This window comes from Tachypleus tridentatus, chromosome 8, assembly GCF_004210375.1.
Source record: "Tachypleus tridentatus isolate NWPU-2018 chromosome 8, ASM421037v1, whole genome shotgun sequence".
Classification (NCBI taxonomy): domain Eukaryota; kingdom Metazoa; phylum Arthropoda; class Merostomata; order Xiphosura; family Limulidae; genus Tachypleus; species Tachypleus tridentatus.
The window spans coordinates 113,482,809-113,510,073 of record NC_134832.1 but is presented as its reverse complement, the minus strand read 5'-3'; the positions used below and the strand labels follow the sequence as shown (position 1 = coordinate 113,510,073).

The following is a 27,265-nucleotide window of genomic DNA, read 5'->3' as shown; positions in this document are numbered from 1 at the left end:
GCCCACCAGTTAATCGACAAACAAATATATAGCTTTAATCAAAAAGGATAATTTTACTAATTGTAATTTCATTTAATCAGTTTATGTAGCACCAATCAATGTAATTACTTCTTATTTGTGAGAGATTTCATTGATTAATTTATTAAATTACTAAGCCCTGTTGAATATACATGAAATTAATCCATGTGAGGAGACAAAATCAACATACCTAAGAAATCTACATGGAGACTGAAGTAGGAAGGAAAGTTTCAGATGAAATAAGTACATATGATGAGAAGGCACATAATGAAATCAAGATAGCTAATAGATAAAAGTGAAGCACACAAAAACACATAATGAACCAATACACTGAAGGAAGCTAAAAATTAAAACAAATATACACACATAATGAAGTTGCGATTAAACACAATAAACAAAGTTAAAGATTGAGCCAATATATGCATAAGGAAATTAACACTTTTCCAATATGTAAAGAGAGAAGGATAAAATCAAGTGTGAGAAAGCTTTACAGTTTAAAATAAGTTTCTGCAATTCCAATGACATCTGCAAAATGCATAAGAACCTTTATGTATTTCAGTTCTAGACTGATAAATTTCCATGTAAAATGTTTCACAATGTTTTAATGAAATCACTTGGATCTATCATTATAAAAAAATTAGAAATTAAGTTGCATATTTGTTAATTGTCTTAATAAATTCAAAACTTTTAAAGACTTTATAAACATTAAGAGCAATGTAGTGAATGAGATATTTAATGACATAACAGTATGTGTAATTACAAGTACAAATTTAAAGTATGAAGTTAACAAATACAGAGAAATATTTAAAAATCTGCATGATTGTACTAACTCAAAAATAATCCAAGAGATGACACCAGGAAAATATAAAGAAAGCTAGAAGGTGAAATACTAAATACAATGATATTAAATGGTAAAACTAATGCAAATGAGAAAGAGAAACCAACTAAAAAAAACTTTATAATATAAGAGCATGATACTTGAGGCAGTTATAATGTAATAGACATAACTATGGTACAATTGAATATAAAGATAAATGATGAGTGGAATACACAAACTACACTTATTACAGTTTATGTAAATATGTTAATAACATATACTTTTATGAATGAAGAGGTATTATACATTATAAAGAAAAATTTTCTTACATAACTTAAGAAATGAACTTGGCAAGTACAGTTTTCAAACTACCTTTTTCCTCAAGTCTTTGTAATTACACATACTTTTACACATCACAGAAAGAATACAGGCTTGATACACTTTCTGCAAATCTTTCATAAAATATGACAAGTATACTTAAAGGTAATACATATAAAAACCAAAACCAGGATTAAATTCTAGCACTGCCATCTGATTTTTATAGACAAAAAGTAAGTTAGTGATAAATCTCATTTAACCAATAAAAAATTTACAGATGTTATTTTACTACCTTGTGCTCTGTTGCAACAGTTTTTATGCATACTATTTTAACTAAATTTACTAGTTATTATTTGTGGATTTATATATTGTAAAAATATTTAAGACTACAAGTGTATTTGAATTCCAGTATGAAGTTGAAGTTTTATAACAACTAAATATCTTATTCTAGAAGTTGAATGAAAATTTTATAATTTTATAGTAATGTCATTAAAAACTTACTTGAGTGAGAGATAACATCTGTTTGGCTGTTCGTCCTAAAAAGTTTTTCCTTGCCTGAAGAAAGCTATGTAAACACTCCTTAAAGATATCTGTACTGATCACACATACAGATGGAAGTTCATCAAGTAACTGAGAATTGAGAGCCATGTAGTTGTTCTTTGCTTCTTCTAGTTCTTCCTGAAGCTAGTGATAAAAGCACCTTTTTTTCTTTTAAGGGAATTCCACCTTCTTAAACTATACACACACACTACATGGCAAAGGTATGTGGACACCCAACTATCACACCCATCTGCTCGCTGAACCTCTCATTCCAAAACCATGGGCATTAATATGGAGTTGCTTCCCCCTTTTGCTGCTACAACAGTCTCCACTCTTCTGGGAAGGCTTTTCACTAGATCTTAAAACATGGCTCAAGGATTCACTCCTATTCAGCCACAAGAGCATTAGTAAGGTCGAGCAAAAAGGCCTAGCTCAAAGTCAACTTTCCAATTCATCCCAAAGATTTTGATGGGGTTAAAGTCAAATCTTTGTGCAGGCCAGTCTACTTCTTCTACACCAGCCTCAGCAAACCACGTCTTTATGGACCTTGCTTTGTGCATGGGGGCATTGTCACGCTGAAATAAAAAAGGGTCTTCCCCAAACTGTTGCCATAAAGTTGGAAGCATAGAATTCTCTAGACTGTCATTATATGCTATATCATTAGAACTAAAGTGCCTAGCCTAAACCATGAAAAACAGACCCAGAACATTATTCCTCCTCCACAAAACTTTACAGTTGGCACTATGCATTCTCCTGGCATCCGCCAAACCCAGATTCACTCGTCAGACTGCCAGATAGTGAAGCGTGATTCATCACTCTGGAGAATGCATTTCCACTGTTCCAGAGTCCAATGAGTGTGTTTTAGTGAACAGTTCTTGTGCTGACGTTGCTTTGAGAAGCAGTTTGGAACTTGGTAGTGAGTGTTGCAATTGTGAACGAAAGATTTTTACATGCTACGTAAAAAACTGGTCTTGTTCTGTGAGCTTGTGTTGCCTACTGCTTCATGGCTGAGCTGTTGTTGCTCTTAGATGTTTCTACTTCACAATAACAGCACTTACAGTTGACTGAAGCAACTTTAGCAGGGCAGAAATTTGACAAACTGACTTGTTGGAAAGGTAGCATCCTATGACAGTGCCACACAGAAAGTCACCGAGCTCTTCAGTATGACTCATTCTACTGCCAATGTTTGTCTGTGGAGGTTACTGTACGCTTGATTTTATGCACCTGTTAGCAAAGGTGTGGCTAAAATAGCCAAACTCACGAATTAGAAGGGGTGTCCATATACTTTTGGCCATGTGGTGTGTGTGTGTGTGTGTGTGCGTGCTCATTTTTGCATAAATAACAAACCTGAATGTAACTTGTTTAAATACAGCTAAATATCTAAAATATTTTAAATTTTCTTTGTAACAAAAGATATTCAAGTACATTTAACTACACGCACAACTAACACAATATTTCTTACAAAAATAATGAATTTAAAGGAATTAGAAATGTACAAATTACTGATTTTAACAATGTTTCAAAGTGAATTAAGATTTACTTAACTCTCATATAGATTAAAAATTATACGTAAATATTTTGGGATCTAATACTTCCTAACCCTTTATTAATTATATAGAGGCAGAAAGAGCAAATAAATTTTTATTTAGTGAAATATTTTTCTAACATTCAAGACAGAAATTCCTAATACTGAATTACTTTTACTTTTTACTATTATGATATTTGTTTGAATATGATATACAGTTTTTTATGCTATACATTTCAGATTACCATACACTTAACAACTTTACTAATGCTTGATGACGAGAAACCTACTTGAAATAAAAATGTATCTCAAAATGGCTGGTATGGGTATTAACACTTTTACTGATAAGGAGAGAACAATGTTTCAGATTAAGAAAGATGACCTACGAAGGTCAAAACACTGTTTTCTCCTTATCAATAAAAGTGTTAATATCTACACCAGCTGTTCTGATACAACTTTACTAATGGTTACAAAAATAAAAAGAACAAACTGAAATGGTTACAATTCGCTGTTTTGCCACATCCTTGTTTCGTTCTAAACGGTTGTTACAAGCTTCATAGTCTAGATATTTGTCTCTTCTCTTTTGAATCAAATTATTTGGTCCATGAAAGGCTGCAAGTAAATTGTTCAGTGGCAAAGCAACATTCTTTCCAACAGCAACTTTCTGAAATAACATATACATAAATTATGACACACACAGGAACCACACACTATGTATATAAACATCCAAACCATTGTTAGTTTCATTACATTACTACAGAAAATACAGAGTACAAGCTAATACATTGTGAATTGCAAACAAACTACTACATTGTATTTTTATGTTACTCTAAGTTTATCAATGTATGATTTTAAAATGTTGATACAAATGTTATGTATTACTATACAAATGAATAACATTTACACTGGAATATTGTGCAAGTAAATCCATAATTGTGTGTGTTCCATCAGCCAATTTTTTCTTGTTTTATTCCACCAAATATTATGCAAACTTGGGATTAACATTTTTTCCAGTTAAGTCTTGTTCCTGATAGAATGACTTGATGGGTAAGAATCTGTCAGCAGCCAGATTCTAATCAAATCTGTATTGATCTCCAATATCAATCACACCATGATTTTGTATATTGACCATATCTTTTGTCCTTCTGCCATCTAATAATCTGTCATGATTATTGTAAAACAGTTTGAGTTTGGATTCAAATGTAAAAAGTTCCTTTACAAAAGTTTTTCTCATCCCATTGTTTTGAAGTCTGTTTCTATAATTTTGGTATTAACTAAAATCAACAGAAAGCCAGTATGGCCAAGAATTTAATCCCTTTTTTTATATCTTATTTCACCTTTTCTGTGTTCATTAAATTAAATGTTATATCTATTTTCAGCTGCTTTTATTTATATTTAACTGAATGCCTGTTGATGTTTAATTCAGGGTTAGAATTGATCTCTTCACCCAGTAATAATACTATTTTTCCAAATCATTACAAAAACATTTGTTGTATGTCACATGAACTATTAAAACAGGATTGATGTATAATGCATCTACATTAGCTCACTGATCTATTTTTTACATGAAGTAACAGGTGTTTAATAATAATAAAAACTTTCCCAGAACCTGACTGATAGCATTTTAATGGGTTGTTCAGTACTTCTTATCTTACTGTATGTACCAATACTATTATAGCAGTATTTAGCATGTTGCAATATGTACTCACAAAATCTTCCCAGAACTGATTCACCATAATATGATGGGTTGCTCTGTACTGGTCAACTTCTTGTTGAGTTCTTTTGTCTTGATAATAATCTGCAATATCTTCTGTGAGGCTGAGTGCTACATGAACACAACTCTGTAACAAAAGTTCAAATAGTAATTAAACACAAAACAGCAAACATACATTGTTTTTCACACAAAGCATCTATTTGATGTCTGTATCACACAATATGCAGCTGTCATTATTATTTGAAAACAATGTATGAATTCTAAGAAAAATATTAGTGGAAATCACAAAAATGTAGCAAGTGATTTTGTTTTTAAAAATGGTCAGGTGATAAGCACTTTATTCAAGAAACCAAATAATACAAACATTAACCATCCTGTCCAAAACCTTAAACAGAGAGATAGTCAAAGTGATGGGTCCATAACTAGAGAGAAACTTTATAGGACCTTGACCAGGATTAGGAAATGGAATGACAACAGTTCAATGTCACAAAAAAGTAAATGTGTCTTTGTGCTATATCCAGTTAAAAAAAAAATAAAGATCTTGAGTGACAGAATAAAAATAATTGGATATAACTGATATACTGCTGAACTGTATTGAACAAGTCTACCAGAATAAAAGGTTCATTATTATCAAAAAGACAATCAAGTTGAATAAAATTTGGGATTCTTCAGCCATTATCTTGAGAGTAATGAAATTAAAACATGTAGAGGCATTCAAGTGTTGAAAAAACACTGCCAAGATGTGCTGGGAACACTTTGTAAGTCAAGTACTTCTCAGTCATTTGGTTTCAAGACCCTAAAGGTACAGAATGCACACTTTCCATTCACCTTTTGTACAGGATTGTTTGTTTGTCTGTTTCTGAATTTCATGCAAAGCTACTCGAGAGCTATTTGCACTAGCCATCCCTAATTTAGCTGTGTAAGACTAGAGAGAAGGAAGCTAATCATCACCACACACCTCCAACTCTTGGGCTACTCTTTTACCAACGAATAGTAAGATTGACTGTCACATTATAATGCCCCCACAGCTGAAAGGGCAAACATGTTTGGTGTTATGGGGATTTGAACCCTCGACCCTAAGATTACTAGTTGAGTGCCTTAACCACCTAACCATGTCGGGCCATGTGCAGGAAATGGAAAAGATGTTGGAAACAACCAGATTCAAAACTCCTAGATTTGATATCTGACATTCTGGCATAAACCTTATGAATAGTATGCAGTTGGCAAGAGTTGAATAGATGCAAAAGATATTCCAAGCTCATTTCTGAGTTATGTGCCCTTTGCTAATGAGGCATCCATTTCAAACAAGGATACCATGGAAAATAATATCATGAATTTAAGAGGGGGAAGTGCATCTGTATAGATGATATGATTAGTTATTGTCTACCCACAGTATCAAGTTCTGAGATAACAGGCTAGTTGGCCTTCCTTAACTTCCAATGTGATAGGAGTTCACTTTAGGTATGATCTTAAGATATTTCCAAATCAATGACTACACTGGAACCAAAGAAACTACAAAAAATAAACAATACTGTTAAGGTACTCAGTAGTTATAGATTCATTGGGTACAGATCCTCAATTAGGATGCAAAATGTTTAGAGGAGGAGGAATCTTCTACTGAAAAAATACGAGTCCCTGACCTACAGTCTGACTGACACAATTTCACTTCAATGCTGTCATAGAAGTTATCACCACAATGAGCACAGATAAAAGAATCAAGGAAAGATATTTTGAAGTGTCCAAGATGATGACAGTGAGAGATTTGAAAAGGGTCATAAATACAAGGAAAGAATTTGGATCTTAACTCGCCTTTACACTGGGCATAATAGCTTAAAAATTAATATTAGCATCTTAGTTGACTTAGATAGCTAATTCTTCCAAATGGTTATTTACTTGATACATACATTTTGTTTGGAGAAGCCACAACAAATTTCCAGTTCAGGGATATGAAAGATATCCTTCTCCATAAATTCAAAATGCAGTGAGGGGTAACCCCAATGGGTATTCACTTTAATAACATTTGGTTTTAAAAGAAGGTAGCTGTCTTGTGGTTATGATATTTTGACCTACAGGTCCTCAAGATCTTTAATTTCTACCAATTTTGGAGAATCACAACCTCCTCTAAACCATGTTGTATGAAGAGGAGAAGTCAGCTTAAAAAATGAAGAATCAGAGCTCAAGGTAAAAGACTTGGAGATGGTGATTGCACATGACTAAATTGCTAAACAATTCTTTTCTTTTTTAGAATCCATAAAGAAAACAGTTACAATTCTGTGCCCACTAATCATGGAGTAATACAAAAGGACATGCTACACCATCATAAGCATAAGCCTTTGAGAGCATCATTGCAATACCAGGATTTTATGGACGTTATGTTCAATTATAGAAGATGTAAGCAATCTTAATGATCTTCAATACTGTACACAGATGACTTCACAATGGAGGAAACCCCTCAGAATCTCCCATTTAACCATATTAACAGGTGGGATCTTTTACTACATATAACACAAGATTTTAGCATCTTAGATTCAAAATTTTACTAAGCTATTTTTTTATACTATACCAATTAGAATAGTACAAAATCTTAGCTAATAATCTATATTTTAATGGTATACAAGTTTCAAGTCTACAAGGCAATATTTCAAAAAATCCTGAATTCCCCATAGTGTGACATGTACAACATTTTCTCTTATCATGTCATCTTCTCTATTTTATCCACCACTCCTCAAAAAGGTGACTCAACATAAATTACCCTGTATAAAAACATAGTTATTCAGACAAACCACATTTATTTTGGTCTTCAATTTTATTTGGTTACAAATTTTTCAAACAGAAAATCATACCCCTTTCTGCAACATCCTCTCTTTAATAATTCTCATGTTAAATCGCACATTACCTATAACCAATAGAAAGTCAGATTTCATCTATCAAATGACATGTAATGAGTCTTGTTGCATAGTGAGAAAGTCAGAATAATTTTAAAAAGTAAGTGAATTAGTCTACGTTTTGCATGTTATTAATCTATACTGTTTAGTGCATTATTTAATTAAATAAAAATTATGAAGCACAACAGTGTGCTTAGTATAAGGAAGGGGAAAAAAAAGAGTTAACTCTCTTCAACAATTGAGATCAAGAAAAAAAGATTGATTAAATATTTTATTTCTTGTTTTTCATGTTTATTCTTTATGTATAATTACAAAAGTAACTAAAATGTAAAAATAGGGATATTTTTAGGTTACATTAGTTCAAGTAAATACACAATAATAATAATATAATAAAAATATTTCATGAGGCATGCATGCGAGTAGCTGGTAGTGGCTCATAGGTAATATGATTTGATAGAGTAACTGAGTGATTTACAACTTACAATAGAGCTGACAGTAGTTAGACATAGTCCAAAGGTCAATAGAATAATAAAGTTTAATCATAAATAGATGTACAGTATTACAAACTTAGAGCTATTTAGGATAAACAAATGTAGTTATGTTTAGAGTTAAAGTAATTCTAGAAAGAAAAAAAAAAGAGTAATTTATATTTATTTCAATTTCTTTTTGATGGTTATAAGGTCAGTCAAACTGACAGACTTCATTTTGAGAGAGGGTAGAGAAAATAACAGATAAAGTATAAAGTTTTACTGAAAAAAAATACTTGAAATGCATTTAGGAGAATTTAAGGATTATATTAAAGGAAATTTGAGAATTTTTGAGATGAGGAAAAGTATTTTTAACTAACTCATGGATTATTCAAAACAAATACTTAATATATTCTTTGACAAATTTATTTTATTTTATTAAAAAATACTTCATAAAATTTTTTTTTTTGTATTTGAAAGACTTATATTAAATGAAAGATTGCCAAATTTTGTGAAGATATACAAACTACATTAAAAGTTAGGAGTATTAAATCTAAAAAGATTTTAAACAAGTACAAAGAGGTCACAAAGATCATATAGACCTAGTCCATACTGAGAGAGGTAAAGGAATTCTAGTCTAAATTTAGTGGGTTTTCAAAAAGAGGTAAAATAATTGAAGAATATAAAATACATATTGACCATGAAAGTATTACTTGTCGTCATCACAGTACTGTGTACAAGCAGTGATGTTTTTACACAAAGAAACCTAATCTTATATTTAGTATCTGAATTCCCACACCCACAGCCACCAATGGAAAAATATATTATCACCAAGACCAACTTTAGTCCCTACTAGTGACTCACAACTAGTGCTACATTAAGACAAACTAACTAAACTACAGCTTAGGGCCTTGCAAAATATGTGGCCTCTTAGCCACCTCAAAAAGAAAAACTGATTCAATTTAATTTTTATCATTTGGGGCCTCTCACACTTGACATAACTTGTCAATCCAGTAATGCCTATACCTCTCACTTTTAAGCAATGATATTATATTTGCATATTGCTACATTTTATAATTAAATTTATTTTCTAAGTGTTTTAACAATATGGATACATTTTATTTTCTCCTGATTAAAGTAAAACATTATTATTAAATATGAAATTATTTGTAATTAATAAGAACTGAGTGCTGTACTTGTTTATAAACAAAAATTTAAACAGGAATAAAAGATTTACTAAATAGACATTAATTGCAAAAAAATTATTATACCTGCATTTCTTCTGTAAAAACATTCATATTCTTAAGGAAAACCTTAACAGTTTTCTCTAAAGAATGAAATTCTGAAACAGCAGTTTCGAAAGCTTCATCTTTTGGCTGAAAAACATGTAAGCCAATCATTATATTTGTTTGTAATCACACTATTTTAAACTAATTGTATGTATGTAACTGAATGAACTAGCCAATTCATTCTGTGAACAAGTTTTGAATATTTGATCATTATGACTACATTAGCAATATGCCAGTTATAAAACTCAATCTTCCAATGTTTTTTGATTGAAACAGTCTTTAGGAAAGGTTTTTAATTTGTTTAGATCATGAATAAAAAGTTTCATAAACATTGCATGCATTGAGTAACAATAGCATGCCTTCAAAAATGTCACACAAATCTCTAATTACAAATGCCTTTTACTGGTTGAACATATTACTATAAAACCATAAGTCTAGTGTTAATTAATTTCTTTTTTAAAAAAGGTGTAGATGGGAGTGTCTCAAAAACTTTATGTAATTACAAAAAATATTCATCAATAATGAGTTAAGAGTTAGTCTTAAATTAAAAACTTACATTTAACTCTTGCTATCCTTTTACTCTGTGAATTTTGATAACTTCATTAAGAAAGTTCAACAAAGCCTTATCCTAGTTGTCTTAACTGCTAATTAAAACAACAATATTATTTTGCATTTTTTAAAAATAAAAATAGTCATTCTTTAATTATGAGATATTAAAGAAAACAAAAGCAAATACCACAGAAGTTAATCCAAGAGTTGTAGAGAGTTTGGCACTAAACCGAGATGACTTTTTTTTGACTGAATGAAGATTAAGCTTTGATATTCGAGTTGAAAGACTTGTATCCATATCCTTCCGGTACTTGAATACTACAAACCAGATAAATTATTTACAGAGCTACATAAAGGAACATAACAATGTTTAAATAGTACCATGATTTATATTAAACAAAGATGGTTTCAATGTTGGTAAACTTATAGAATTGAAATAAATGTTTGTGCATAAAATTCACTGGTATTTAATCACATAAAACATACACACATAAGTATTCTTTTATCTTAGTAATGGTATGATGTCAATGACAAAATGTGTTCATTACCATCAATGTTCATGAGATTCTTCACATACTAATCAGAATTATTAAGCATAGAGTAAATGCAATAATATATTTATTCAGAATGATAGAAAAATGACAATAAATTTTAGACTTTCAGGAAAATACATGATACAACAGATAACTTACCAAGGTCTTTTCGTCGCTTAAATTCATTAATTTCTTTAGCAGCAGTATACATTGTAAGATCAGCTTTCTCCAGATCTGCTTTGTTAAGATGACTGTTTTCTGTGCTCTATAGAAACCAAATATTATTATAACTGTGTTGGCATTGAGGAATAAAAAAGGACACTGAGATTTCTTGTGTCTTCACTTAAATACGTTAATGTTTATGAAAAGTACATTATAGTAGTGAAGAGCATTACACAGCTCTTGATAAAGATATTTGCTTTAAAGTTTAAACTAAAAACCAATTTCTATGTTGTGGTGAAAACAAAGGAGCTCCTAACACATAGGTTTAAAAATAAATGCATCTTATAGTTAAAAATGTTCCAATTCAGTTCTAAAATTGAAGATGTTACAATATAAAAACTTTCACTATCTCAAAGCACTTACAAGCACAAGTTCTGTACTGAACAACCATCCAGCAGGGTTATTAATGCTAAACAATACCTACTAACATTTAGAACAAATACTCCAGATTGATCTGACCTGATCAGGTTCTTCCCAATTTTGTTTGCAGGATAACCAACAATTTGTTTAAGGGTTCCATGGAGTTTGCCATTCTTCTTTGATCATAACAAGATAGGATGAAAATGGAAACAACCCCTAACAGCAACCTGAACCAACACCATTTTACAAGACTGAAGAATTAATACAATTGGTCCAGGTTACATTCCTTGAACCAAAATGGCCAGATTAGTTTATACAATCTGGGACTGCACAACACATCAGGGAAGGTAACAAATTAAATGTCATGCTGGTTCCACAGTGTTTCAGTTGCTAGAAGTTTGACTACACGAGTCATATGAACTGTTAGACCCAAATGTCATCAGAAGTATACACAAGCCTCTGGTAAATGAATGTCCTACAAGAAAAGAAGATACCTATTGGCAAAGTATGGCAGACCTCATGCATCCTCCAAGTGTATATGAAGTCCAAAACTAATAATACCCTCAACTACCAAATGACCACAAACACCAGCTAGTAAAGCACTGTAGATCTCAACTGGAACAGTTATATCACCAGTAAATCTTAGGCAACAAATTCCTCAGACATCAGTCCAATAATAACTTTTATCTCAAATAACAATATTTCTTCTAATACCAGGTTGAGGGTTACCACGATCTCCTTTACCTCTTCCCAACTCCGACACAACAAATGAGTATCAAACGTATTATTTAATATAGCTACCAAATTTACAAATTAATTAGAAAATAATTGCTTAAGTATATTACTATAAAGCTGCAGTATATGCAAGGTAAAATAGCTTTCAGCTAATGATAACTGTATTCTATACAAAACATTCCATATTAAAGTTAACATTTTGATCATCTCAAAATGCATTTCAGATAAATTAGCTATCTGCACCATAAAATATTACCTAGTGCATAATTTTTGTAAAACTTACCCACATCATAATACCAAAACATTCTCCTTCCCCTATACATGTTAACATACATTGTATCATGAATAGGAAAGTTGAAACAGTTAAGCCCTGCGAGTTCTAACATGATCATAAACTTGTTTTTGATAAGACAAATAAAATGTACTGGATACGAGTTGGTGTTGCATAAAGGTAAGCACCTGATTGAAATACATTTTTAGGTAAGGAAAATGTTAACAGAACACTATATGTCTTTCTGCACCACGAAGAGCTAGAATCTCAGACTAAAGATGGTGGAGGGACTAGTCTTGATCAATTAGTGATGAACTATTTTCTGAGAGAGAGAGAAAGGTAAGACCAATGTGGTTATGCTTCCAAAGAATAAGTTTCGTTTAGTGAGGAAACACCTAATGTGGGAACACTACATTCTTCTTAAACAAGGGTGTTTCTATCGTTACTGTAATAGTAGAGCAAAGGATATAACAAAATCTAGTGCTTGTGGTTATATGTTACCAAGATGGGAGGAACATAAGAAAGTGTAGAATAAGCGAGGACTTTAGGCTGTTCTATATTGGACAAATACTTACAAGATGGCTACTACAAAGACAGGTATACAGCAAGGTAGAGATAGTCAACATGGATTGTTTCCTTTGTAAGTCTAGTGTTTTCCCTGGTAATAAACTGATTTGCCCCATCCATTTTGACTATTTTAGTGGCTTAAGACTGGAGAAGTAAGAGCTCTCATGAAGCTAACAAGAAGAAAAGGGGTAAAGAAATGCATATAGAGAAGAACAAGAGTGTGTGCTTGGACCAGTATCATCAGGGACCATTATCTGGAACTGAGCCCTAACCATGAGACAGTGCAATGTGCTACCAAGACTAAGGACAATGAGCATGTGAGGGCACTTTATTTTTTTGCTACAAGATTGTTGTTGTTGTTTTGAATTAAGCACAAAGCTACACAATGGGCTATCTGTGCTCTGCCCGCCACGGGTATCGAAACCCGGTTTTTAGCGTTGTATGTCCGCAGACATACCACTAAGCCACTGGGGGGGGGGGTGCTATAAGATACAAAAATAGCCAGGTCAGTTATGTAGACATACCACAAAAACTGGATCTTGCAAAAACAAAATTCCATTTTTAACAGTGGGCAGTTTAACATTTTCCATACTTTACCATTCACTGTGAATTCTAAGAAAACATTCCTTATGAAGGGATAGTGTTGGCCTCACAAAAAATTTGTTATCCAGTGAATTACAGCGAGTCCGACCATTCTTACACAGAAACTTGATGTGCGCGCAGATTTTTTACTCATGATGTTAGCGGAAGCTACCGAAATTCGCAGTTTTTATTTTAAAAATATTTTATTGTGTAAAATAAACATTGTTTTGTATATATTTTTATATAAAGTTTACTGCACAGTGTTGTTGCCCTATTACATTTTACCCTTAATGTTGATAACTTTAACAAAGTTACAAAGTTAAAACTTGCATTTCGTGCAAACGATCTATAATTAATTGGTTCTTCCCTTGTCTCCATACCAATGCTACTACCCACACTATCGCTAAAGCTGAAATAAGAACAGTCATTAAACACCTAAAAAAATTCAAACACTGCTGAAAACGGAATTCCTAACCTCGTCCTTAAATTTGCAGCCGAAACTCTCGTATCGAATATCAGTGCTTTATTTAGTCTGATTATTTGAATTAATATCTCCTGTATAATGATAATCACTATAGTTATTTATCGTTAAATGTATTTTGGAACCAAGCAGTCCAAACAATTACTGCCCAAATAGCTTCTGAATGGCTGTATTAAACTTCTGTAAACTACAAAAAACAATTTATGCAAAGTTCACGTGGCATGTTGAATCGACAACCCCTCACGTAAACACACGATAATCTACCATAACTGAAAGGAACGGACACAATTACAAAGTTTTAAAGGTAATCAATCCTGTGATTATCGCACTATTTTGATGCTAAAAATGATTTGATTCCATTTTGCATCATTGCCAACGATACAAATTATTGAACTACACTATACTTACTCAATTAATCCGATAGACTTCTAGTTTGTTTTTATAACCTATCCGTTGAAAGTATAATCAATTACTCAATCTCATTTCCGTTAAAAGCAGATTCGTTTATTTAATTTTTTGTTGTACCTTGCCCCAACTAACGACATTTCGTTTACAGCGGTAACTATACACGCGTCTCAAAACGTTGACGTCATTTCTGGGATGTCACGTGACTTTCTACAGCCGCACATAAGCACCGAGAGTTCAGAGTTTTCAAATTACGTCAACCACCTGCCACAATACCCAAAGAGTAGTGCCTAAGCCAAAGCATAACACAAGAAATCGTTTTTCACAAAAATAATAAAATAGTAAATAAAGAAATTACCCTATTGTTACGTATTATAATTTATGTCGGACGAGTCTTCGATATATTATGTTACGTACGTTACACATTATGATTTCAAATAGCCAGAAATTTTAATTTGGAAGTTATTTGTATGTCAATATGTATCAATTTTTTGATATTTGTCAACAAGATTGATACACACTACTTTCTTTCTTGACACAAATATATATTTAATATGGAAACAAGAATACAATTTACAACAACGGTTATTACATATATTGGTTTATATACAAGTTTTTAGAAACTTTCAAACTATACTGTTATATCTGGTCTAGAACAGAATCTTTTCTCGATATTTACAGACAGCAGTTTAATTCTATGTTGATAAACAAGTACACTTGTCTTGACGATTAGCTAGCTTGAAGTTTTTCACCGACCACAGTATCCAATATCCTCATAGAAAGACTAACGTTTGAAGTTAACTCACTGAAGTTAAGCAGTTGGTGACGTTCGAAAGCTGTAAACGTTCCTGGTCAGGCATCCGTAATTTTCCGATTAATAAGCGTTTATTTAATATATTGCTTCCGAAGCTGATATTGACTGTATCAAATTAACAGTATTCTTTTACTGTCTCTTGGCGTTTTATGATGGTTGATTGATTGATCATTTGGAATTAAGCACAAAGCTACATAAAGGGCTATCTATGTTCTGCCGACCACAGGTACCAAAACCCGGTTTTTAGCGGTGTTAGTTTGCAGACATACATCTATGCCACTGGGGGAATCTTATGATGGCTTGCTTTTATATACTCATTAGGAGAGATTCTCGAAAGTTCAATAATGTTCGAAAATACACTGGTATTTTCGTAAAACATTGTTGATTCTTGGTCTTGAGAATCTTCTACATATTTAGAGAACAAGAGGGACTTGCACAATATACATCCAATTATATACGTCACATACATCAAACTGAAACAAAAGCAAATATTAAAACAAATGTATTTTTACACCTCTCTACTTAGAAAATTAAAACTTGATGCTAGAAAATTTCAAACTACTATATATACACATATACTGTCAAAAAGAATATACATATTCCAAAATCATTATACTACATAACACAATCAAGGCAAATAACCTAATGATCATAAAATTACGTTGTACATGAAAGTGCTTAAACACAAATATCTTTTTGGATTAACACAACAATTTATATGACTGGGGTGTTCTTTGAAAGCTAGGTGTTCTCCCATGAAAATTTCACAAGCAACTTTCAACATTTCAAAATGATAAGCTTTTCGAACAACAATTTGATAAACTACAGCTTAGTCCTCTGAAACTGACACATTTGGTGGTTTCCATTTTCTTATGAACACACCATTTTTGAAAAGTGCCCATTTGGAATTTTCTCCAGTTCATCTTTTGGGAGTACATATTTAAAAAGTGAAGAGATCTGCATATCCCCTTTTTGCTTATTGATCAGTTTGCTTTCAGCAAATGGAAGTTCTCCAGCTGAATCACATCTTTCACATTCATTATTCACAAGATCCCTGTTGGATCCAAAAATGTCTGAGACAAATCTATAATAGCATCTTCTGAACAACTGTTTATCATTTGTTTCTGGCTTAATTCTTCACCTGAGCTTGAGTCACAGCACACAAGGGAAACACATCTGGTTTTCTCTTAACATCATCATCCTTTAATGAAACAGTGATCAGCTCACTAACCATTTTGGGTTCGGCAACAACTTTTCCTCCAGACAAATCGTTTCCCAACATAAATAACACACCCTTAACTGGCAGAACAGGTCTTACTCCAACCACAAATAGTCCTGAAACTAGGTCTGATGTTAAATAAGTGTTATGAATAGGAACATTAACAAAACTCACCTTCAATATCTTGAGAAATAACAGACTCACCTGTAGCAGAACTAGAATACACCTTCTAACAACAATGACTGAATCACCCCAGTATCATATTAAACACATAGGGGTGTTAAATTGGCAGTGCCATTTCTCAAAGACACAAAAGGTCTAAATTCCTTCCTAACTCCACCAGTCTTTTTATCAATGACCAAATCAACAAAATTGGGTGATCTGGTGAAACTATATCCATATGTGGACATAAATGCACTGGGTGTTGCCTCCTTTTATTTTTCAAACATAAACAATTGGATGTAATATGACCAGAATTTTTACAAGAGTGGACAAAGGCCTTCATAATTTTGATGTTTTATCCTGATTTTCAGAAGATTTTGAACTATAGAAGCTGGACTTTTTTTTTTTAAATAAGAACCCTCAATTTTAGTGGAATGAACAGGTTCAGTTTTTGATAAGAATTTTTTGTTATGAAAAGTGGTTTTATGTGTTAAAGTGTAACCATCAGAAAGAGCAGCTGCTTCTTGTGGTGTTAACTTTCTTTTCATGCACGTAAGTTTTTAGATCGTCACTTGTACAGCGTTTAAATTTTTCACTTAGACATAACTGCCTCAGTTTGTCAAAACTGTTGCTAATATGCATAGATTTATACCATTGATCAAAATAAACGTGTTTTTTTGGGCACATTTGATACAAGTTTGGCTATTTTGCTTACAATAGCCTCGAAACATTTGGCAATAAGCCTCTTGTAATAACTCATATGCTTTAAGAATAGCTGATTTAATCTCATTATAATTGGTGCAACTTCCTAGAGAGAGAGAGAGCAGCATAAGCTTCTTGTGCATTACCAGTTAAAACACTTTGTAATAATGACCATTTTTGAGGGGTCATTCTGTGGTTTGGGCAACTTTCTCAAAATCTTGGTATTATTTATCAACTTCACTTTCAGTAAATGGTACTACTTTAACATATCAGCCAAGTTCAAAGTTCTCATTTTACCTTGGCTGACTGGAGTTCGACCTAATTTCCATTTCTTTCTCGGCTTCAATACGGACTTGTTCAGCCTTGAGACGTTTACTTTCTCTTTTAGCTTTGATGAAGGCTTGTTTGATCTCCATTTGTTTGAGTTTGGATTTCTAACTTACTTTTATCACTCAACTCTGGTTGGTTGGTGGAGACACTACAGTATTGCTCTAATGCTTTCTCTGACAACAAATCTTCATCAACTAATATTTAAACAATATGCTGTTTTAGTTCATTTTTCTCATTGATTTTTTAAACTCTAATTTTAAGATTTTTGGCAATTTTTAGAAATTCACTTTTGTTATACTTCTCCAATTGTTTGAGTGAAGGCTATTCAAGAAAACCTTGATAATTACACATGATCAAATCCTGCTGGCACTGATAAATATAAATCAATTAAGATTTGACTTTTAATTTAGAATGAATTTTGTTTCTGATTCAGATCCCAGACACCAGCCACCAATTTATTATGTTGCATATCATAATTTATGTCAGATGAGTCTTCACTTATGTATGTTACCATTTTATGATCTCAAATAGTTGGAAATTTTAATTTAGAAATTATTTGAATGTCAATATGTATAAAATTTGTGTTATTTGTTAACAAGGTTGATACACACAATTTTCTTACTTAACACAAATATATATTTAATATACAAACAACAATACAATTTATAATAACAGTTATTACAAATACTGATTTATGTGCAAAAGTTTTAGAAACTTACAAGCTATACTGAGTCTTCTATCTGGTCTAGAACTAATCTTTTCTTGATGTTCACAGAGAGCAGTTTAATTTTATGTTAATAAAGAAATACACTTATCTTGACAGCTAGCTAGCTTGAAGAACACAAGTTTTTCACTGACGACAACATTTAATTCCTTGTAGAAAGACTAATGTCCGAAGTTAATCTGCTAAAGTTAAATGGTTTGCAATGCTCTAAATATATATACATTCCTGGTCAAATATCTGTAGTTTACCAATTAATAAGCATTCATCACAGTTATAGCTTTTGAGGCTTTTAGTATACTGATTGTAGCAAACTAACAATATTCTATTACTGTCTCTTGGTACCTTGTGATGGCTTGTTTATATCATTATGAGAGATTCTTGAAAGCTCAACATTGTTCAAAGATAGGTTAGTGTTATCATAAAACATATACTGTTGATTCTTACTCTTGAGAATCTTCTACAAATTTAGAGAACAAGTGGAAATGAGTAACAGACACCCAACAAAATATGTCACATGCATTAAACTGAAAAGAATGCAGATATTAAAATAAATGTATAACAGTAAATCCATTACACTATTTAATGGTAAAATTTCATAACAAACAGATAACTCTCACTAACATGCATTTAAATTTCTAATGATAAGATTCAATAATCAACTCGTGCAATGATCACTTTAAGTATATTGTTAAGAAGTTATTCACACAAGCTACCTTCATGAAATCTGAGTTAATGTCAAAGACTTTATTTCATATTCAGTTTTGTTCCTATATAAAGTGTAGGTTTGTTTTAGATTACAATAACCTGACCACCTGCAATATGTCAAATTCTTTGTGCAATAAGTTGAATAACTGAGTAAGTAACAGACATCAAAACCGAGCTATGAATACTGAACATTACTTTCCAGTTTATACCTATTATTTAAATACAATTAGTGAATCTGTAGAGTTAAAGAACACATTTTTAAATCAGCCACCTCCTTTTACACAACACAAATAAAAATAATATACAAGTTTCCAAATACAGCCCTCTATCAGCGTAATTTCCATCTGTAGCTACCACCCCTGTATCCCAGTAAAAATACACATCACCATCTAATCCTGTCAATAGCCTTAACACCTCCTAAATGATGTTTATATTGGATAATTAGTGCACATAACAAATATAATACAGTTGCATTCTCTTTATTATAGTAAAACTATAGCAATGCAGTAATGTTCCTTTGCAAGTACAATAAAAACAAACCATTATACAACCAGAAAAACGAAAGTGCTGGGAAGCACATTGTGGTAATGGAACCACTGCATGTGGCATGTTAATAAATGTTTCTTTGTAATTTCTGTTGTTTTTTTTCCACTATGGGCACTGACTGAGGATTTTTCAGCAGTTGCCCAGTGAGCGCTTTTATTCTTTCTTTCACATTATATTCACTTTATATCTATATCAAGAGCAGGGAAAAGGGAAAGTAATTAATTTCTGAGCACCCGCTTGTTAACTTCCAAACACACAACAACACGACACTTTCTAACATTTAGAAGTAAAAACTCTTCACAATAATAACAGTAGCAAGTAGGTATTATTTAGAGATATAAATTCATAAAATTGTAGGTCCTCAACTAACAATAAACAAAACATCATAGTTTTTAAAGTTAAAATTTCCAAATACTAGAAAATAGTTGACAGCTTCTAAAAAGTATGAAATAATACAAAAATTCTTCATAATTTGTAAAATTCTCTTATATACAAAATTTTCTAGCTTTTGGTCACAATCTAGTTTCAGGAATAAAGGTATTTGAATTAAAAAACAGTTTTTTGTAAAATATCTCTCTTTTACATTGTACTATACTGTATTACAGTTAATATTTTCATGGATCATTAAAAAAAACCAAAAACAAAAAAAAAATTATTCACTTTCCTCTTATATGAAGTGTACTTCCCTACAGTCAGCTGGGGTTCGATAGCTTGTCTAAAATTATTCTCAATTTGTCAAAAATTAGCAGGTGAAGGAATGATTGACAGATATAACATAAAAATTTAATGCTTTTATTTTAAATACACATTACCTGAACATGCAGGTTATTTTGTAACAAGGTTATCTCTCCTAAACAGATCTTTTCATAAAAACAATCACATGTATGGTATGCAGTGATTCACATGTCTAAATTCTCTCCAACTTCTCATACCTTGAAATCTGTTTGGTTCAATTTTATTACCTTTGATTGACATTTTCTCTGTTTGCTTCATAACTTATCACAATCCTGTTAAAGACAATTTTGTAGATAACACCTTTCCACTTTCCAGAGTAATAGTTAAAATTATGTGTGACTTATAAATGAATATGACCTTTCATACACACAACAAAGAGCATACATAATTATATTTTTGCCTATGATACATCACACAAAAATGACTGTCAAAAACACTATTTGACAGTAATTTTAAGTTCTGTAAGAACTAATGAATGATTTTGCAAGAAAATTTATAATTTCACCATTCACTTTAGAAATTTCATTGCAAAAATATACCAGTATAAAAGGAGTAATTCTTAAATGTACATACACATACTTATGTTTGTTTTAGAACTTCGCTATAATTTATTTAATGAAATGTTTTCAAACTATGCAGTGACAGCTATTGACCACAGAAAAAAAATGAAAATGCAGCGTGTGGCCCCAGAAACAAGCATAAAAGTATTTTGGAACTATAAGTAGCCATTCAAAACAATGAACTAAACTTAGATTTGGTAAGTTTTGGATTAGATTTCCAATATCCGGGATCATAAATGTTTTGAGGACCCTCAAGACTGGATGCACATTTACACGAATTCAGTAATATGAAAATGTGCACTCAAAAAAAGCTAAATATGTGTTATTTATTTCACATTTTGATTTGAAAAGAACAATTTCATTAACTAGAAACTATTTTCCCATACAACTCATGTAAAACTTGTGTGTGTTCACAGAGTAATAAATAAATAAACATTTTGGTGTAGTTACTGTTTCCCACACATCATGAAAAGTGATCCCCTAGTACATATATGTAGTGTGTGAAGGATTTACTACAAGTGAAACTCTATCCTTCATTAACATGAAATAATATATAACAGTATACATCATGCATCAAAATGTGGCCAAAAGAGTAACACATGACCAAAAAAAATAAAATAAAAGTTGAATACAAAGACTAATTAAAACATTCATACTGTGTATGAAAAATTGTAATAAACTATCGCAATCATCTAATATTTTGGTGTACAAATTTTCTGGAATAGAAATCTCTCCACTACAACAATGTTTCATCTTTCTTCTCATTCATATAATGCATGTAAAAAGAAATATAATGCAATACAAGCAGTGATACCAGAAATACTCTATTTGATAGTAATTATAAGCACTATAATAACTTATGAATGGATTTGTAAGAAAATTTTAAATTTCTCCATTCATTGAAATTTCAAAGCAAAAATTCAAATTATGAGCCATGTTTCTGTTGTAAAAACAGCTTAAAATAATTTATACTGTGTATTGATATTACAATAAGATTCCATTTCAATCAACAAAGTAACTGGAACAGTGATTTTTTTTCCATTAGATTTACAGTTAATTGGTCTTTGGATTAACCATCAGTACACAAGATTGAGGTGATGAATATTGAATTACACATCTTAAGCAGATGAGGTTAATCTACACAAGTGAATTTCACATTTGTAATATTCAATAACTCTGCAAGTCAATAAACTGTCAGTACATAACAACATCCAATATAGATAAAACACAATGCCTTATTACAATACACAAAAGGCTAGCAATTCAAGCTTAATAATCATAGTGCCATCAACATTAAAGTTTCACACTTTACAATATGTATCTGTGGAATTTTGATAACATAAAAAGAAACAAGTACAGTCTATGCATTTAAACAATCATAACTACTACCAAGTAATAAATATTCAAATATACATTTGAAAAAAAACAACAAAAAAATCAGCTACCTAACTCAAATAACTGAGCTTTTGTAATAGCTTATTGGAACATGCTGTATTGTTTTACATTTAAAACAGTGTTTAAATAAATTTAAATAGCTCAAGCTCAAAATGTGTATTTATCTATTTCACATTTTATTTTAGGAAACTGAAATAATTCTATGACCTTGAAAATACTTTTCCCATACCATTCATGAGAAACTAGTGTGTGCTGATATCGTGTGGGTTTAAATCTTGGTTAGCTGCATTAAGTTTTACCACAATTGTACTTGTTTCCTGCTTGCCATAGGTTGCTAAGCCCAGTCACGTTTCACATGTGGAAGATGTGAAACAAAATAAATATTTTTATATTCTATATATACATTTAATAATCAAAAATCATAAACTACTACATTAATACCATGTAATTCTACTATAATGTATCAAGCTTATTAACTAAGTTGTATTTTGGTCCACGAAATATAAAATTTTGAGCTCACTAGGGACTTATTTTACAAGCTTTAAATCTTGTATCAAAAGAATGAGACTGATGCCTTAATACTTCAGAATGGCTGAGAAAGTCACTAGAAGTATATTTTGAGATTTCGACTGGTTATCCACTTGCTATAGAAAGAAGTAGGTGTATGTGAACAAGTCTTTCCAAAAATGGACAAAATTCTTGTAAAACTGGAGCAATTACTTCAGAGAACTTATGATGCTAGATGGGCAAAGTGACTCTGACTAACCTAGATAGAAGTTATATATTGTAATCAATATTCTTTGTTCTAAAGGAAGCCAAAACTACTTGAATACATAATTTCATATAACTGAGGTTGTAAAGTTTCTTCTATCCCTGATGTGAAACAAATAAAATTTATTACTAAGCCACAGCACAATGTTATATGAAAGGTAAGCTGTATTCAGTTATTACGTTTCAGCCATTGGTTGTAAGATTTCAAGTTGAAATCAGTATAATTGGATACTACCTGAATGAAAGTTGGAGTCTAAGTTTTAACACTAACTGTAATGTTTGAACTGGCATTTTGCAAAACTTGTTATGTAAAGTATACAGTTATATTTCTTTTTTGCAATGAAAAATATTAATTCATCATCTTGTAATTACGTGAATGCATTTATATATTTCATCTTTGATCAACAAAAATGGCATTTTGGTGTTACTGTTGAACATGGTCTACACTCTCCAAAAATTAAGTTGAAAAATTAAAAAGAAAACAGACTTAAAATAATCTATCAAAATAATCACCAAGTGTTTACTATTTCAAGCAAATGAAACAGCTACTGATATAACAGCCAATTTCCTTAGTTTAAATGAGTTTTTTTTATGGATATGTATTCTGTAATTTTCCTTTTATACAAAAAACACACTTTAATTTTCTGAAATGGTGACATTGGCCCTTTAACTTCAAAATTAATAACATTTTTTCCCAGCCTCATGGAAAGAGACCTGCAAAATCTACTCTTTATATCTTTAATTAGTGTGGAGAAATCAAATTTCTATTTCTTGAGGATGAACTTGACCCTTTCACCCAAATATCAATAAGTTTCTTCTCCAACCCAGAAGAAAGTGTCCTGTATGCTTAAACTCTCCTGTTTAACATTGTTATGAAGCAAAAAGTAGAAATACACAAATGGATGTACAGCATCATCACTATATCACCCAAATATTTCTTATTAAGGGGATAGCAAAACAGAAAAACACATACACAAAAAAAAAAACAAAAACACTAACATCAATATATGATTGATGAACTCAATTAACAATTTTATTACATTTTTATTGTACCTTAAAAAATAATCCAGATGTTTTTCTAAACAATCTCTCCATCTTTGGTAAATCCAATTAGTTAATATTATTTATGATTCAAAGATGAGATGACTGTTCTTTCTTGTTTTTCACTTTTAGAAGTTTTAATAAATAATGCTGTAAAGACAAAATTCCAATTTTTTAAAAATCTTCTTCTGATATTGAGATAGAATATATATGAAACTTGGGAAGTCATAATGCAATGTGCCAATGTATGTACAAACTGACAAGTCCAAACCACTCTTGACTAGTATAAACATCTTTAATTTACACACACACACACACGATGAAAAAAGAAAACAACATATACTAAAAACAGAAAGAATTTAAATACATTTACCTTAATCAATGTATCCAACAAAAGTGGATATTTTAAAATCCTCTGGACAGGTTTAATCAAGACTGAAGATAAATCAAAACAATTGGTCTTTGCACGCATCTGCATCACACCTTGATTTATATAGATCTTGACTGCTTGGTTGTCTTCATACTATTAATTAGAAATAATACATATATATTTTCAAATATGGTACTAAATGAACTTTAATTTGGTATTTAAAAGTCAAATGCAGAAACCTGAATGATCTAAGAAGTACACTTTTATATGGAAGTAAAGCACTGCTATAGAGCTTTTCATTTCTAAATATAGAATTGATAATATAATATGTTAAAATAATACAATTACAGATTATGTGGTTCTATACTATGACCAAAACAATGTGATACAAGGCAGTCTTAAACATTTTGAAGATAGATTATGTAAAGAGTATTAGAATATTATTAATATTGCAAGTCATTACTTAACAACATTATAAATTATTACCTATTCAATAACATCTATTATGTTACTCATTTTTTATCTGTTCTGAAAATGAATACATCTCATAATCTAAATGATTGTGTGCACACACTTCATTTAAATGGATGCAACCAAAAGGCAGATATATTGTATAACATATTATACAAAATATCAAAGTTTTTAAGAAGTTCTAATGTTAGGTTGTAGAAAAACATTGCAAGTTTATTTATTGATAGTATTAAATATGGAATGTTTATTTATAACTCAACTAAAGCACAAACTACAGAAATTAGAGTGTTAATTTATTTCTCTATCAATTATAGGCCATATCTGAGACAAGTGAGCTTGTTTCCAGTGTCCGAGTAACATTCTTTACTATTATTCTAGAGCTAAAAGGTTTTGAGGATCTATGCTAGTATTTAATATATATAAATGAAACTTCTTTAGATCAACATGAATATAGACATATTACAACTGAATTCCAAATCATATTTGCAGATGTTTATGTGATATAAACAGAAGTTTCATTCACAATAAGTATAAGATTAAAAATGGTTACAGAGGTCTCATGGACATCAAATCCTAAAAACAGTTTTTTTTTTTGGTTTCTACTTGCACAATTTCTGGTTCTTCAAAACCAGTCACAAAAATCTTTCTAAATCTGTTTTGTTAATTATCAATTGATGATAATACTTAGTAATTACTGAAAATTAGTAAAGAAACCATATACAGAATTAAACAATGCACAAATCAAAGTATAAGTTGTTTTGAATTAAGTACAAAGCTACACAATGGGCTATCTGTGCTCTGCCCACCATGGGTATAGAAACCCAGATTTTACTGTTGTAAGTCTGCAGACATACCGCTGAGCCACTGAGGGGCGAAATCAAAGTATATGTGGAATTTATCAGGCTTTAGCCATGGAAATCAAAACCACTGTTGTTATAAAATAATGTAAATCACCTCCTATTCATTTTATTTTTATGCAAATAAAGCATCAGCAACCAGATTATAATGCCACTAAATGCTATATCTAGAAAATTTTAAATCTGAATTTTTCAATTGATCCTAACACACTAGACATAACTTGGTAAAATGTGACCCCCCTCTTCAAGAAATTGCTTAATTTTCACCTTGATAACAGGATGCAGGTTTTAATTATAAATGGTTACTTAAACTTGTCAGTACAACTTATGGACGAGTTTTCACAAGTGTAAATTGCAAAGTAGTGTTTTAACTATTACCAATTATGTAATAACAAAAAGATCCTTTCCCCTACATCTATTCATACAACAGTGAAACTACTGAAAGAAAAAAAATTCAAAAGTTTTAAACAATTTGAACAATACACTGAAAAGTTTGTTTCTTTGCAGTTGAGCACAGAGCTACAGAATGAGCTATCTGTAGCCTGCCCACAACAGGTACTGAAACCCAGAATCTAGCTTTGTAAGTCTACCGACATACTGCTGGGCAACTGGGAGGGAGACCTACACTAAAAAGAAAAACACCAAGTGTTTGACCCATATGATAATGTGCACAATCACTAAACATAATCAAGGGTTTGTTGTTTTTTTATATTTTCATAAATTAATACAACTATAAATCTTCATAATGATATTATACAAATAAACAATTTTAATGAAAAAGAGTTTTTTAATCCAGTACTAAAATGTACATACCTCTTTGTGTATCCTGTAAACAAACATATGCAAAATACCACGATATATTTCTTTTGCCCCTTTCAAATAACTATTTTACCTTATAAGTATATAGATAACTTCATCATAAATCATAAAAATTACAAGTATTTGAAGTTATAAATATTATACGTACAGAGTATTGTACATTGGAATCAATAATAATTAAGAGCTTGTGAGTATCAGAAAATATTATACATGTACATTAAGAATATAACAATAATAGCGATTTTGCTAAACACAAGAGACAAATGTAACAAGTCACCTGTAAGTTAGAAAATGTTATAAATTAACAGACTGAACAGTTTTATATAAGACTAATCAACAAAATGCTTAGAATGTTATGTTCTTCTCAATAGTTCCAATCAGTATTCAATCAAATATACTACTCAACAAAAACTGCTGTTAATATCATATAAGAGTATTGTTGCTCACACCAGTTATTACATTTCAAGACATTCAGACCACCTACATCACTGAGAAGCAATACATTTCAAAATGAACTCAAAGCTCATTGCCAGATAGGTGAGTCATTAATAAGGCCTTGCAGGGTAAGAACCAGGGCATTAGAGTAACAATACAGGTGAAACATTGACCTGTTGAGAGTACAATAGATGCAGGGCCTTATCACATATCATTCAAGATTCTAACTTGGGAAAAATAGTCACTCTAGTTAAACTTTTAAAGATTTCTACTAAACTTTTTGAAACAAAACTTTATTATAAAGTTGAATATAACTTTACGTAATGCACAC

General features: G+C 31.1%; 1 protein-coding gene across 8 annotated transcripts in view; it reads right to left on the bottom strand.

Moving 5' to 3' along the window:
* LOC143223238 (rho guanine nucleotide exchange factor 38-like) overlaps positions 1-27,265 on the bottom strand; it is an 81,003-nt gene that overhangs the window by 16,653 nt on the left and 37,085 nt on the right. For 7 of the 8 annotated variants that reach the window (XM_076450904.1, XM_076450905.1, XM_076450903.1 and 4 more), the window contains 7 exons: positions 24,356-24,505; positions 10,815-10,920; positions 10,310-10,440; positions 9,556-9,660; positions 4,928-5,059; positions 3,721-3,882; positions 1,655-1,837 (listed from right to left, as the gene is read on the bottom strand). In XM_076450904.1, the coding sequence (XP_076307019.1) occupies positions 1,655-1,837; positions 3,721-3,882; positions 4,928-5,059; positions 9,556-9,660; positions 10,310-10,440; positions 10,815-10,920; positions 24,356-24,505 (969 nt within the window). The remainder of the gene's footprint in view (positions 1-1,654; positions 1,838-3,720; positions 3,883-4,927; positions 5,060-9,555; positions 9,661-10,309; positions 10,441-10,814; positions 10,921-24,355; positions 24,506-27,265) is intronic. The other variant, XM_076450906.1, reaches the window with a different exon arrangement.